Consider the following 14974-nt stretch of genomic DNA (forward strand, 5'->3'; position numbering starts at 1 on the left):
TTGCTAATGTCAGTTAGGTCTGAAATTTTTTTCTTTAAGGTCGGGAAGATAGAAGTTTGCTTTAGTATGTCAGGAAAAATACCAGAAACAGGGGAGAGATTGACTAGCTGAGCTAGAGAGAGAGAGATGTAGTCACGTATAGCCTTTAGAAGATGACCAGAACAAGGATTGAAAGGACTAGAGGAAACTTTCATCTTGAATAAGATGCAATCTATAGTTGCAGAATCAATAACAAAGGTGTGAACCAGGTACTAGTGGCACATGATAGGTTGGATTTGGGAATAGTCAAGTGAGAGAATTCATCAGAAATTTTAGTGAATATTACTGATTGGCAGCTACTTTATTGTTAAGGGTAATTTTATAACACCCGCATAATTATACTTTGCTAAAGTACATAAATTATGCCAATCTTCAAACCAATTTATGTACATAACTTTGCTTTGAGATATCTCATTACCCACACAAACTAAGCTGCAGAAAGTTGTGCCTGCTCTTTGCATTATCTAACTTGTGTAAGTTAATTTACGTGCATACTTTTTAAGATCAAAAGCATGCATGAAAATTCCAACCTCCACCACAGAATGCCTCTCTTTAGTGCACATAAAAGTATGCATGAAACTGGGTTTTAGCATACTTTTATGCACGATTTTTTAAAGAACTATTTAGCTCATTAGCCTCTTTTATGTGCATAAATGGCTTTGAAAATGATGCCCACTGTCTTTTGAAACCTGGGAATAAATAGATTACAGTGGCTTTGGTCGAGTAAGACCTGTGACACAAACACACCCCATCCCCCATATGATACACATACAAAATGCCTTTACTGCGTTAGAAAATTTGAATGCTCTGAAAATTCAATATGAAGTTTCAAAGAGGAAGGAAAGCACCCATTGCAAGCAATACCCTCAAAGCACAGACACAAGATCTCAACACACAGATTTCCTTTAGCTGGGTAATTCTATTATCAAAAGTATTAAGTTGGAGACACATTTTGAGGGTCACAGAAAGGTAAAATGTCTCCTGAGGATCCTCAGCTAGCAGAAACACAAACCAAGATTGTAAGTGAAATTGGAGAAGAACATAGATTTTCTAAAATTGATGTTATAAACCCCTGGGGAAACAATGGTCTGGCTAAAAAAAAAAAAAAAGTCAGTGTAGTATAGAGATGTCCAGGATATAGGAAAGAGTCTTGGACACATGGTAGAGACCTTAGCGTATTCAAAGATCTTGCTGTTCAAAGAAAAGGAAAGAAAAGACTAATTTGTATAATGTATTCAGTACATGGCTCAAAACCTGGTGTAGAGAGAGAGAGGTTTAGACGGATGTAGGTGGTTGGAACTAGAGATGTGAATCGGAACCAGAATCGGTTCGGATTTCAGTTCCGATTCACATCTCTGGTTGGAACAACAAAAGATTATGTAGTAACTATGACCTACACCTTTCTGTGGTGGGAAGAAAGATCCTAAGTGAGAAATTCAGAACATATATTGAGAAATTTTTAAACTAAACTCTTGAAAGAATTCGCACAAAAACTTAAAATTCTGCAAACTTTATATTGGTCAATGTAACACAATTTACATGACAGTCTTTAAGTAATTACATTTTAAATTAATACAGAAAGAAGTTATTACTTAAAGATGCAGAATTGTAAATATTTTGAGCAGAATTTCCCTAGAAATTCACAGTAAAAGTGTTCCTTCCACTCGCTCTCCCTATTCTCCTGGCTACTTTGTCCTCTCAGGCCCCAACTCCTCCACCTGCCAGTAACTCTCCTCTCCATAACTAGGCTCAACACCTTCCACTATCATCACTCCGAGTTTGACCCCGTTCTCAGTACTGCCCCTCATACAGGCTCCCTCTCTCTAGTGCACATACACACACCCTTACACAGGCGCTCTCGTTTTCTCGCACACACACATCCCCTCATACAGGGTCCCCCTCTCTTGCATACACACCCATACAAGCTCCCTCTCTCTCTCTCTCTCATGCATACACCCTCACACAGGCTACCTATGGTTTCTCACTCACCCTTTCACACAGGCGCTCTCACACATACACAGTCCCTTCAAACAGGCTAACACCTTCACATACACATGATCCCTTTTTCAAACACACCAGTTCCCTGTCTCTTACACACATACACACTCCTTCACAATCTCCTCATGTAGGCTCATTCTCTCTGGCAACCGCACTTAAGCAAATCCCCCTGCTCTCTCTCTCACACCCTCCTGCTCACCCACCTGCTCTCTCTCATACCCCTCCCCCTCCTCTCTCAAACACACACCTCTCTACACACATTCACTCTCACCAGTGTCTTCATCTTCACTCCGAACAGTGCACGCTCCATTTGCGGCCTGCTGGGGCCGCCTTCTTCACCGTGAAAAGCATGTGCTCCATTTGCGGCATGCTGGGTTCTCTGCCATTTTCTGTGCAGAATTTGGCATTTCTGTGTGTGTGTGGGGGGGGGGGTGTATGTGTAAATTCTGCACTCCACAGTAGCGCAGAATTCTCCTCTGTGGATTGCAGTTTTAAGGGCATAGATTCAAGGGGTCACTTTCAACAAGTGACCCCTTGAAAATACTGTAAAAAATGATAAAAGATGTTATTTTAGTTCACTCAAAAGCAGGGTAAGAGAGGAGAGCAAATATGAGGCTATACAGAGTATAAGAGCCAAAGAGAAATAGCTGTAAAGCGATGAACACCCATGCTTATAGTCTAAGCATTAACGTTCTAGATCTGCAGGCTCTAATGGTGGAGGCAGATATTGTAGCTATTATGGATGCATGGTTCAGCTATTATGGATGCATGAATGGGATACTGGGCTATAATCTGTTCAGGAAGGACAGAGATGGCAGAAGGGGGGGGGGGAAGAGTAGCTCTTTATGTCAAAATTATTAAAACTACTGAAATGCAGAGTGCATGTGGAAAGGAGGAGGCACTGCGGACCATTTTTGAAAGGGGTGATGGCACATTCATCCACACCAGTATAGTCCATGGACCTTCAACCCAAATGGGGGAACTAGACAGAGATTTGACTGAAGACATAAAGATAAGAATGAAGGGAGAATTGGTATTGATAGATTCTAACTTGCCAGATATGGATCGGAGTATCCCGTGTGCAGAATCAGCTAGAAATAGATAGATTGTGGATGCTTTTCAAGAGGCACTGCTTAGACATTTAACGAAGGAACCCACAAAGGGTGGAGTGAATATTGGACCTGGAACTTACAGTGTAATGTCTCTAATGTCAAAGTGGGTGGCCTCTTGAGCACCAGCAATCATCACACAGTATGATTTGATAGAATGGCCAATGAGGAGAGGCATTACGCAAAGCTCAAAGTTCTGGATTTCAAAAATATCAACTTTATTAAAATGGCAAAATACCTTAATGAAGAGCTGGCAAGATGGAAGGATACAGCTGAAGTGGAAGAACAGTGGGCTAAACTAAAATGAGCTATGATAAGGGGATCAAATCTTTATGTAAGGAGGGTAAATAAGATAAACACAGGGAAGAATATTTGGCAAAGCTGAAAAGGACAAAGAAAGAACTCAGGTTGTCAAAAGCACTAATGGAAAAAAGATTGTTAAAGAAGCAAAATGAGTGACACAACTTTTTTCAGGAGAAAGGAGGAAAGCCAGAGGTGGAATTGTAAGACTAAAAGCTGAAGGGAAACAATGTGTGCAGAGGGGCAATGAGAAAGCAGAATTGCTAAACAAATCACTTTGGAGAAGGATTGCTGATGGTTCCCAAGGGTACAGATGGGAGTGGGGTAGATACCACACCATTCACAGAAGAGCTTGTTTGTATGGAACTTGCAAAACTAAAAGTGGCCAAGCCATGGGGCTAGATGAGGTATTTTCAAGATTATTAAAGGAGCTCAGAGAGGTTCTGGTGTATCTGCTGAAGAAACATAGAAACATAGAAATGACGGCAGAAGAAGACCGAATGGCCCATCCAGTCTGCCCAGCAAGCTTCACACATTTTTTCTCTCATACTTATCTGTTTCTCTTAGCTCTTTGTTCTATTCCCCTTCCACCCCCACCATTAATGTAGAGAGCAGTGATGGAGCTGCATCCAAGTGAAATATCTAGCTTGATTAGTTAGGGTAGTAACCGCCGCGATAAGCAAGCTACACCCATGCTTATTTGTTTTACCTAGACTATGTTGTACAGCCCTTGTTGGTTGTTTTTTCTTCTCCCCTGCTGTTGAAGCAGGGAGCTATGCTGGATATGCGTGAAGTATCAGTTTTTTTCTCCCCTGTCGTTGAAGCAGAGAGCCATGCTGGATATGCATTGAAAGTGAAGTGAAGTATCAGGCACATTTGGTTTGGGGTAGTAACCGCCGTAACAAGCCAGCTACTCCTCGCTTTTGTGATTGCGAATCCTTTTTTTCTTCACCCCTGTCGTTGAAGCTATGCAGGATATGCGTGAAGCATCAGGTTTTTTTTTTGTTTTTTTTGTTTTTTCCCCTGCTGTTGAAGCAGAGAGCTATGCTGGAAATGCGTGATGTATCAGTCATTCTCCCATGCCGTTGAAACAGAGAGCCATGCTGGATATGCATGGAAAGTGAAGTTTCAGGCACATTTGGTTTGGGGTAGTAACCGCCTTAACAAGCCAGCTACTCCCCGCTTTGTGAGTGCGAACCCTTTTTCTTCTCCCTTGCCGTTGAAGCAGAGAGCTCTGCTGGATGTGTGAAGTATCAGTTATTCTTCTCCCCTGTCGTTGAAGCAGAGAGCTATGCTGTATATGCATTGAAAGTGAAGTATCAGGCATATTTGGTTTGGGGTAGTAACCGCCGTAACAAGCCAGCTACTCCCCTCTTTGTGAGTGCAAATCCTTTTTTCCATTTCCTCTTGCTGTTGAAGCTTAGAGCGATGTTGGAGTCACAGTAAGCATGTGTATGTTTATTGAATAAGGGTATCGTGTCCAGGCAGTAGCCATCATTCTGGCGAGTCACCCACTCTTCATTGGCGGCCTCTTGACTTTATGGATCCACAGTGTTTATCCCACGCCCCTTTGAAGTCTTTCACAGTTCTGGTCTTCACCACTTCCTCCGGAAGGGCATTCCAGGCATCCACCACCCTCTCCGTGAAGAAATACTTCCTGACATTGGTTCTGAATCTTCCTCCCTGGAGCCTCAAATTGTGAAGGACTTATTCAATAGATCATTGGAAATGGGAGTGGCACCACAGGATTGGAGAAGAGCAGTTGAGGTTCCTCTTCACAAAAGTGTTAACAGAGAGGAGATGGAAAATTACAGACCAGATTGTGCAAGATCTTTGGCAGCATGGTTGTATCAGAGGCAGATCATATCAAATTTGATTGATTTTTTTTTCATTTGGGTAATTAGAGATATGGTTTACTTGGATTGTAGCAAAACTTTCAGTACTATCTAATACAGGATGCCTGTGAATAAACTGAGCAGCTGGGAGGATGGGTTTCAAAGTGGTGGACTGGACTAGAAATAGGGAGTGAAGGAATTCAATCAGGAGAAGAGAGAGAGCATTAGTGGGGTGTCTCATGGATTGGTCCTGGGGCATATTCTCTTAAATATCTTTGTAAACAATATTGTGGAAAGGTTAGAAGGAAACATTTTTCCAGGGATTGCAGTAAGATTACCACCGGTCTTCTTGAGATGTCCATCCCTTGAGTAGCTGTGCTCCTCCCATGTCCTTGGAAGGAGCCTTCAAAAACTGGCATCCAGCATGCCGAAGTCGCGCACCCCTACAGATGAACTTCTCTGACTTGCTTTTGTATTTCTTCTCTCAAATGTTATGGAAAAAAAGAGGAAAGGGAATATACAGCTGAGTCAACTGTCTCTATTCCTTCTTCTCAGTTGACACTTGAGAGGTTTATTCATTCACAAGCTATGACAGGACCAATCGAGCTAGGAGCACATAGCTCCACTCAGAGTGAGACACGTGTCTCCTTGCATCCTCTCGTACCTTCCTCCCTGCAGACAAGAACTTCGACTTGGTTTGATGTTGCTGGAGAAACTGAAGCTGTTTCTACATCTACTACTTTTTCTATAGGAGATAGAGTCTTGATCTCATCAAATGCCATCAGACATATCTTTGGAACCCAGACTATCACTGGGTGTACCACCAAAGATGCCTGCAGTGGCGTAACTATAGAAGTTCTTTGGGTGGCTGTAATTAAGTTGGATCAGTCTGTGTCATCTAAAATTGACTTTCTTTTGGAGGTGGTTGGGGGGTATATCTACTCATGCAGATTGCTAATCAGGCAAAGGAGGTTATAGAATTGAAGAATCAGTGTGGTAAATTGCAAGAAACTATTGTGGCTATTATTAAAGACTGTCAATTGATCCATTATAAAATAGAGAATGCGGGCAATCATCTTAGAAGATTTAATTTGAGATTTCTTAATTTTCCAAAGTGCCCCCTAACTTTTCCCCTAGAGATTTTAACCAAATTCTATCTTGATTTTATTTTACGTGATTCCTGAAATTATAAAGCTGTATTATTTGCCTGAAAGTAAAGTTGCTATTTCCTCTGATATTGTTGATATTCATGAGAACTGAAACATTGCTCTCTACTTTTAAAGGAGGAGGGTGGGGGCTGAAAGGAAAGAGACATTTGGATTCAGGGACAACCAACCCGAGCCACGACTTTTTTACAGTCTGGGGTACTGATGCTCTGACATTAAGAGAAAAACAGGTCAGCTTCTATGGCCAAGTCCATAAGCAAAGCGCTTCAAGCAAAACTCTCTGATACATGGGGCTGACCCGCATGGTGCGGCAGATACTACCATGGGAAGCTTGCTCGGCAGACTGGATGGACCACTGGTCTTTTTTTTGCTGCCATTTCTATGTTTCTGCTGCTAATTTAGATCTTGCTGCTTTCTTGGAGCAGTCTGGCTCTGAGATTTCGCAGAGATCTACTCTTCTAGTGACTTTTGCTCGAGAGAAAGATGTCTTTTGCTTGTTTATAAAAATATCTTTTCTTAGAAAAGTTTCATATTTTTTTGATGTGGTTTAAAAGACACAAGCTAGAAGAAAATTTTCTTTACAAAAAAATCAAAACAAAGACTATTGGTTTCAGGGGCCACTTTTTAAGATTTCTGTGTAAATGTTCAGTGAGGTTACAGGGAATAAAGTATATCTTTTTGACCTTATTCAATTACCGGTAGTTAAGTTTTTGTGTTTTGTTTCTCCATGACCTGTATTGTTATTGTTAAAAGCTTTTTTATTGTTATATATTTTGTCTGTAATCTTGAAAATCGCCATGAAAATCTCCTTGAAATGTGTGGATTAGAAATCTTTTAAATAGAAAGTTTTATTCCTCCATCTAGTATATGTAGTTTTGTTCTATAAGGATTGGAAAGTCAATAAGTGTTTATTGTGAGATTCTTTATATTTCTTTTTGCCTGTTGTACTCTCCCCATTAATGTGGTTTATTAAATAGCATACCATTATAATTTTCTTTTCCTTTTTCCTTTCTATTGACTATTGGTTATCGATTACCATGCTTTTCTTTGTAATTTGTGTTAAAATGTTAATAAAGAGAGAATTTTAAAAAATTTGAAAAAGACAGAAACATTTGACCTTTTGCAGAAGAAGAGAAAGATCTGCAACAGAATAGACAGAATGTGAAGTGACCTAAAGAAGTTTGAGCATTGGTTGAAAGCTTGGCCATTAATGCAAAACGGTGCAGGGCTGTGCATTTGGGATGCAAAAATCCATTGGAGCTGTATGTGATAGAGGAAGAGATGCTAATGGGCACTCATCAGGAGAGAGACTTTAGAATGATGTTAAAACAATAAAACAAGGCCATGACTAGAGTCCGAGGGATGCTTGGCTACATGAAATAGCCAGCAGAAAAAAAGGAACTGATAATGCCCCTGTACAAATCAGTGGTGAGGCCTCACTTAAAGGTAGATTTTAAAAGCCCAACGCCCACCAAAGCTGGGAGGTATGTGCATGTTCGGGCCAGCGCACACCACACAGATTTAAAAAAATTGTGCGAGTACTCGTATATTTTCCAGTAAGCGCACAAATCAAAAACTTTATAAAAAAAAAAAAAAAATGGAATGGGGCATGGGTGTGGTCTGGGCAGAGCATGGGCGTTCCAGGAAGTTACTTTGAAATGTGTGCATAAGTATTTATGCGCACAAGTGTGCACCCAGGGTACTCTAAGCGAAACTTTACTTCTGCTATGGACAGCATGCAAGTATTAAATTTTAAAAAACTAGGCAGGAGTTAATTTCTTAGAGTAAAATGTGCGGCCAAGCCGCACATTTTAGTTTCGGGGGGGTTGGCCGCACGTTTTCCACGCGCTATTACCCCTTACTGTATAAGGGGTAATAATAGCGCGTCAAAAACGCGTGGCCAAACGGGGGCTAACGGTGCACTCGGCCAAGCGCACCGTTCTGTATTGGCCTGTATGTTACTTATGTGATTTTAGGATTTGTGTTTTATTTGTGAATAGTCTGTTTTTATAACGTAATTAGTATTTATTTATGCATAGCCTTGGACATTTTCAGGAAAAGCGGTTTAAAATGTAGTTGATTAGAAAAGAATAAATATCAGCAGTTTTACATTGCCAGCAACCTGAGATGTACCATGGTGTTGCTCCCTTTCTGTAACTTAGCAAGATGATTTGCATGTTGACGGGAGTTTAACAGTCAGCACTGAACTGAAAGGGAAAAGAGTAAGCTTTTGTTAAAAGGCTTGTCCGTGACCTACCTTCTGGTGTCATGCCATGGGCTAGATTAGAACATGGGGTTCTGTGACAGGTTCAGCAGGGGGCTAGAGGGCAAACTGGAAGTGAATCAACCATTACTGATGCAGGCCAAGCCCCAAACCACAGGCAATAAAAATTCTGTTCTCAGTCAGCAGGGTTTTGAGAGCTACTGGGATGAGCTCCAAATAAAACAGACCTCAGATCTTTTTTTTTTCTCACTCTGAAACTGGTGTATATTTTGTGCTTCAAGTTTTGATTTAATCTTTGTTTAGCAACCTAATAGTTGTCCAAGGGGACATACTCAGGCCAATACAGTAAAGTGCGGCCGCGGTTACCCTGCTTCTAACCCGCTTTCTACTCACAATTTGGCCGCGTTAGACCAACCCGCGATTCACTATCCCTTTTAACCCATCCTTACCGCCTCTTTAAATCAACTGGTAACCCTTTCCGCCCGCGGCATGTATATGAGATGTAAACAATCGGATTAGCTATTCCCTACCATACAGTAATGCGCGCCCCGATTATTGCTTTTTAAACCTGCAGTTTTGCCGCGCGTTTAACCTGCTAACTTGCCGCCTACCCTTACCCCTGCGTTAGAGGCAGGGGTAAGGGTAGGCGGCAAACTTTCCCCCAGCCCCCGCTCACCTGCCCTGGCCGCGTCCATGGGTGCCGATCTCCGGGGCAGCCCCAGTCCTCTCTACCCTCCTCCCGAAGCAACTTTAACCAAAAGAAAACCTAAAATCCCCTCCTCCCGAAGCAAGGCGCAGGCGAAAAGCGACTCGACATGTAAAGTGAAACCAAGCGTAACTTACTTTTCTTGCAGCCCTCTCTGCCCTCCTCCGGAGACGCGCACCGCGGCTCCCCTGCCTCCCGGGGACAGCTGGCGGCGAAAGCGGCCCCCGCCGGTGAAGATGGATGCCCGTAGTGCACGGGCCCCCAAGCCAGCGAAAGCGTATGCACATACGTGCATACGCTTTCGCCGGCGGGGCCGCTTTCGCTGGCTTGGGGGCCCGTGCACTACGGGCATCCATCTTCACCGGCGGGGGCCGCTTTCGCTGCTTTCACCACCGGGCATCCATCTTCACCGGCGGGGGCCGCTTTCGCCGCCGGGCATCCATCTTCGCCGGCAGTGCTGCTTTCGCCGCTGGGTATCCACTTCCTGGTACCTGTCATTTCAAATGACATTTGAAATGACAGGTACCAGCGCACCCAGGATACTGTATAGGCGCTGTTATAAGCGCCTATAAAATGGATTGCGCTTCATGGACGCGCGTTGGACGCGGCTTGCATTTGAATGCAATTTAAATACAGTATCGAGCGGTAGGTGATGCAGACTGTGCGTGCGGCAAACGCGGGTGCGCCCGGCACTAACACACCTCTTTCTCTTTCTATCGGCCTGACTGTTAGGTACAGCACTGATGGTATTGTCTGATCAACACACTGTTTACATTTTTTGTTTACTTTGTGATGCAGCTTGTGATAGTGCTCTTTGTGGAGGCTGAGAATATCTTGGTATTTTTCCTCTTCTGTGTTTTTTTTTATTGCTTGCCCTCCCTGCTTGTAGCTTTATGCTGCTTTGTGACCCAGGCAGAGAATGTACCAATCACATCTAGCACCTCTGGTCTGCATGTGAGATTGGAGTCTTTGTACTAACTTGTTTGCTTTACATTTGCAGCCTTGAGTGGTCCTGTTCTGTCCAGTAGAACTCATTTCTTTTCTGATTCCCGCCCCTATTTCCTGAGCATTCTGTATTCAAAAGAGTTGGATGAGTGAAATGGGCTTTTATCTGCAAAAAACTCGGCCTTTCAAATATATCCCTCCCTTTATCAGGATAATTTTATCCACATAAAATGTGTGTGTGGACAAAGTTACCTGGACAAAAAAGTGGATAGGCCTGGATGTATGGTGAAGACAGGCTAACATATTTAGCCAGATAGCACTGCAGTGAGTGCTATCTGGCTAACATATTTAGCCAGATAGCACTCACTGCAGTGCTATCTGGCTAAATGTTTGTGGACAAGTTGGTCCACACAAATAGGCCAATTATCTGGATAATTGTACCTTGAATATTCAGTGGAACACTTATCCAGGTAAAGTTCTCTGGATAACTTAGCCCACTCTGGGTTTTTGAACATGGACCTCTCAGCGGGCAAATCCTCTATGGGATCACTCTGTATAATTTGCCATCTATTATTTTATAGTTAGACTGAAATCTAATTATTAGCTATGCTGCTGTTGTCAGCTGAACCTCTTGATTTTGGTGCAGTCCTGTTCTGTGCATTGAATGGGACATGGGGAATGCATGAGCATACTCGGGAAGTCTAACCCAAAAAGTAATTGTTTGCCAGTCATGGCTGCTGCACTCACTCCCAGGACACCGCCAGCGCAGCTTCAATTCCGCCATCCTGCCTCCTTGAGCTCCTCCTAGGCACGCTCTGGAACTAGTAGACCCCTGTGGAACATCGGTATTGGCATCCATTGATGACGACAGTGCAGTTGGGTATTTAAACCCCCGTCGCGATCCAAGCAGACACCTCAGCAACAGGTCTCCCTGCCTTGTGCAGTGCGTGTTATTTGTATTCCTGCTTGTCTTTGCTTCGTCTTGTGCAGCCTGCCTTTGCTTCGTCTTGTCACACCTGCCTTGCCTCATTCAGTCGTCCCTGTCTGGTTCTTGCTCCTTCCTTGGATTTGACCATTGCCTGGACCTTGACCTCTTCATTGCTGCCTGCCCTGACCTTTGGCCTGTGAATGGTGTGTGTGTCTCTCTCTCTCTTTGACTGCTGCCTGCCTTGGACTCTTTCCTTACCTTGTGGGACCCTCGCCTAAGTCCTGCTGTTCCCCAGAACCCAAGGGTAACTCTGCGGGGAAAGGGTTGGTAAAGGTGAAGCTCCTGACCCAGTCTCATCCCAGGGTACATTTGCTAGCTGTCACTATGCGTCTTGCCCAAGGCCCAATGGAAATTTTGCAACCATTTTATTATACAAATTTCAGGATTTCAGTAATAATGTACTAGTGTTCAATTTAAAATTTGATGATTGTAACATTGAGGGGTACATTTTTAAAAAACAGCGTGCGTGCGCACTTTTGTTCGCGCATCAGGCGCAAACAAAAGTACGCTGGATTTTATAAGATACGCGCGGCCTCGGAGGGAACTTTCCTTCCCCTCCCCCCACCTTTATTCGAAAAGTTACTACTGCCTCCGGGCAGTAGTAACTTACGTGCGCTGGCTGTGTGCTGGCGCAGCAGGCCCCGACACAGGCTGCTGTGTAGGGGCACTCGGCCACGCCCCCGAACACGCCCCTGATCTGACACCACACGCCCCCGACCGCCCCTTTTTGCAAGCCCCGGGACTTATGCGTGCCACCGAGCCTATACAAAATAGGCTCGGCGCGCGCAGGGGCATTTTAAAAGGGTTACGCGCGTACCTTGTGCACGTAACCCTTTTAAAATCCGGCCCTTCATGAGCTGCATTCCATCTGTTAATATGATAGCCAAATTAAAGGGGAAGTTGACATTTAAGAATTCTGCTAATTGTCCAGACAGGTGAAAGCAGCAATGCGCTGGGCAAGGGCCAGTGTCAAACAGCTTGTGTCATGGCAAAGTACTTAAGCAGTTTTAGCACGTTTACATAATACTAATTTTCAAAAAGAAACTTTTATGCAGGTGGCTAAGGAGAGTAAAATAGTGCGTACACATGACATTTAAAAAAAATGTGGGTGCTATTTTCCTCCCCTGACTTCTCATGATCCATCTAAAAGTGCATACGTTGTGGAAGCCTGTGCATATTTTTAGCCTGGCAGAGGATCCATCTTAGCACTGCTAGAATGTTTAAAAATTACTCTCTGTGAGGGTGATTTTCAAAGGCATTTCCACATGTAAAACCATGCTTTACCTGCAGTAATGGCTTTTTAGAAAATTACCTGTCCAATCTGCAAGTAAACTTACCTACGTAAGTCCTGCATGCATGTAAATTTATCTGGTCTGACCAGAGGTAGTTCCAGGGGCTCATGGGAGGGGGGGGGTGAACTTATGCATATATTTTGAATTTTCAAAAGTATGTGTTTAAATTTCCCCCCAAACTTCTGCATATATTTTAGTAGATATAGTTGTGTGCGGGTATTTTGGTGGGCTGATTTTCAAAGTGAACATTCTCATCTAAGTTCACTTTGAAAACTGGGTGCAAGTTAATGTGCGCCTTTGCCGACTTTCTTATGCAGGCTGCTGCAAAATTTCCCCTTATAAGTTCTAGACTCAAATAGATGGTAAGCCAGCTTATCTTGAATAGAGCACATTACTGCTGCTGTGAGCATTCATTTTTGTTCTAGCATTATCAGGGCAGTGGTATCGAAAGTCAGTCCATATTGTAGGAAGTAAGGGACTTTAACAGCACTCACTGTTCTACGGCTGACACCAGGAGAATGCTCCTCAAAGTGGTAAAGTGCCTTTGAGATAAGTTGGCCCATCATACACACATGTTCAAAACCTTATTAAGCTGGGGCGAGTACTACTTCCTGGATGGACAATTCAGCTATCTTTAATTTTTGCCAAGACAGTGCTATGATTATTTTGGATAAACTTATGTCTAGCTATAGATACAGAAGAGCACTGATGGAGCTTGGTGGGGGAGGGGGGAATCCGTTGTATAGTTAATGGAATTAGAGTTGCCAACTGGCTCCAGATTTTCAGGACAGGTTGATCCAGTCCTAGTTTTTTCCCATTGCATGCTGGGACTTATTCTGATTTCCCTGTTGCATTCCCTAAGAAAAACAAGACTATAAGTTACCTGTATGCAAGCAAATAAAACCAGGACTGGATCAACCTGTCCTGAAAATCTGGAGCCAGTTGGCAACCCTAAATAGAATGGATATTTACCAGTCATCCTAGTAAATGGTATAGACAGCTTTTTTTCTACAAAATAGTTATACTGGCTATAGTATATTATATGCTTTATAGAAGAATGTAAGTTAGGTATGAGAATGGGCCCAGAGGGCAAAGCTTGCAGCCCCAAAGCTGCTTCTTGGGTGTGAGGCCATGCCAAGTCAGCACTTGTACTCTCTGAGAAGGGGGGAGACCAAGTAGCTGACTTTAAGATGGCTGAGTGCAGCTCTGGTGAGGTACATTGGGGACTTTTATTCTTATATTTATTATAAAATGTTCATTATTTTTTTTTTTTTTTTAACGTTAAACCATTTTGGATTCCCTTTTTGGGAAATAAGGTGGTATATAAGTGTTGCTTAGAAGAGGTAGCCAGAAAGATATGTGTAGACATAAACCCTCTGTGAATCTTTATATGTAGGCTTTATATGTAGGCTTTGAAAGGAGACTTCCTTGAGCTCATAGGGGATTGCTGGGCACCAGCTCTCTCTCTCTCTAGGCCGATAGTTGTAAAATTAGGATCCCAGTAGTAACTAAAAGGACTTGAACAGGTTAATGTAAATCAGTTATTTACTCTCTTAAATAATAGGACTAGGGGGCACTCCATGAAGTTAGCAAGAGGCACATTTAAAACAAATCAAAGAAAATTATTTTTCACTCAGCACATAGTTAAGCTCTGGAATTCATTGCCAGAGGATGTGGTTATGGCAGTTAGTGTAACTGGATTTAAAAAAGGTTTGAGTAAGTTCCTAGAGGAAAAATCCATAAACTGCTGTTAATCAATAAATAATAGTAGCTTGAGATGTATTTGATGTTTGGGTACTTGCCAGGTACTTGTGACTTGGATTGGCCACTGTTGGAAACAGGATGCTGGGCTTGATGGACCCTTGGTCTGACCCAGTATGGCATTTATATTCTTATGAGTGGAATTGCAGCAGACTGACTATAGCTAGCAGTGTCTGAAGCGATGGGAGGTAGCAAAAAAATGAAAAAAAAAAATGTAAAGCTGATTTGTATTGTATAATTGTTTGTTCTGTAGGTAACTTTGATAAGCACAAAGAACTAGAAGATCTAGTGGCCCAGTTCCTGGATGTGGAAGCTGCCATGGTGTTTGGGATGGGCTTTGCTACCAACTCCATGAACATTCCGGCGCTAGTCGGTAAGGTGAGCATTTTTTAAAATGTTCTTGCGCAGTAGTTGATTGGGAAGACAAAGCCAGAATGTTTTATTTTTTGGTAGTCATGGTGGTGACATGTTAAAACAGACCCTAATATAACAATGGATCTTGTGGCGCTATATCAGAAATGTTGGCCTTTATCTCTGTGCAAACACATGTGATCCCAGAAGAAGAAATGTTGAGATGTGTTTAAATGATTAGGGGTGGATTTTAAAACAAT

At 42.8% G+C, this 14974-nt stretch overlaps 1 protein-coding gene across 1 annotated transcript in view; it reads left to right on the forward strand.

Moving 5' to 3' along the window:
* LOC115086984 (serine palmitoyltransferase 3-like) overlaps positions 1-14974 on the forward strand; it is a 254044-nt gene that overhangs the window by 144729 nt on the left and 94341 nt on the right. The window contains exon 5 of the mRNA XM_029593553.1: positions 14617-14741. Within this exon, the coding sequence (XP_029449413.1) occupies positions 14617-14741 (125 nt within the window). The remainder of the gene's footprint in view (positions 1-14616; positions 14742-14974) is intronic.

This window comes from Rhinatrema bivittatum, chromosome 3 (genome assembly GCF_901001135.1).
Source record: "Rhinatrema bivittatum chromosome 3, aRhiBiv1.1, whole genome shotgun sequence".
Taxonomy (NCBI): domain Eukaryota; kingdom Metazoa; phylum Chordata; class Amphibia; order Gymnophiona; family Rhinatrematidae; genus Rhinatrema; species Rhinatrema bivittatum.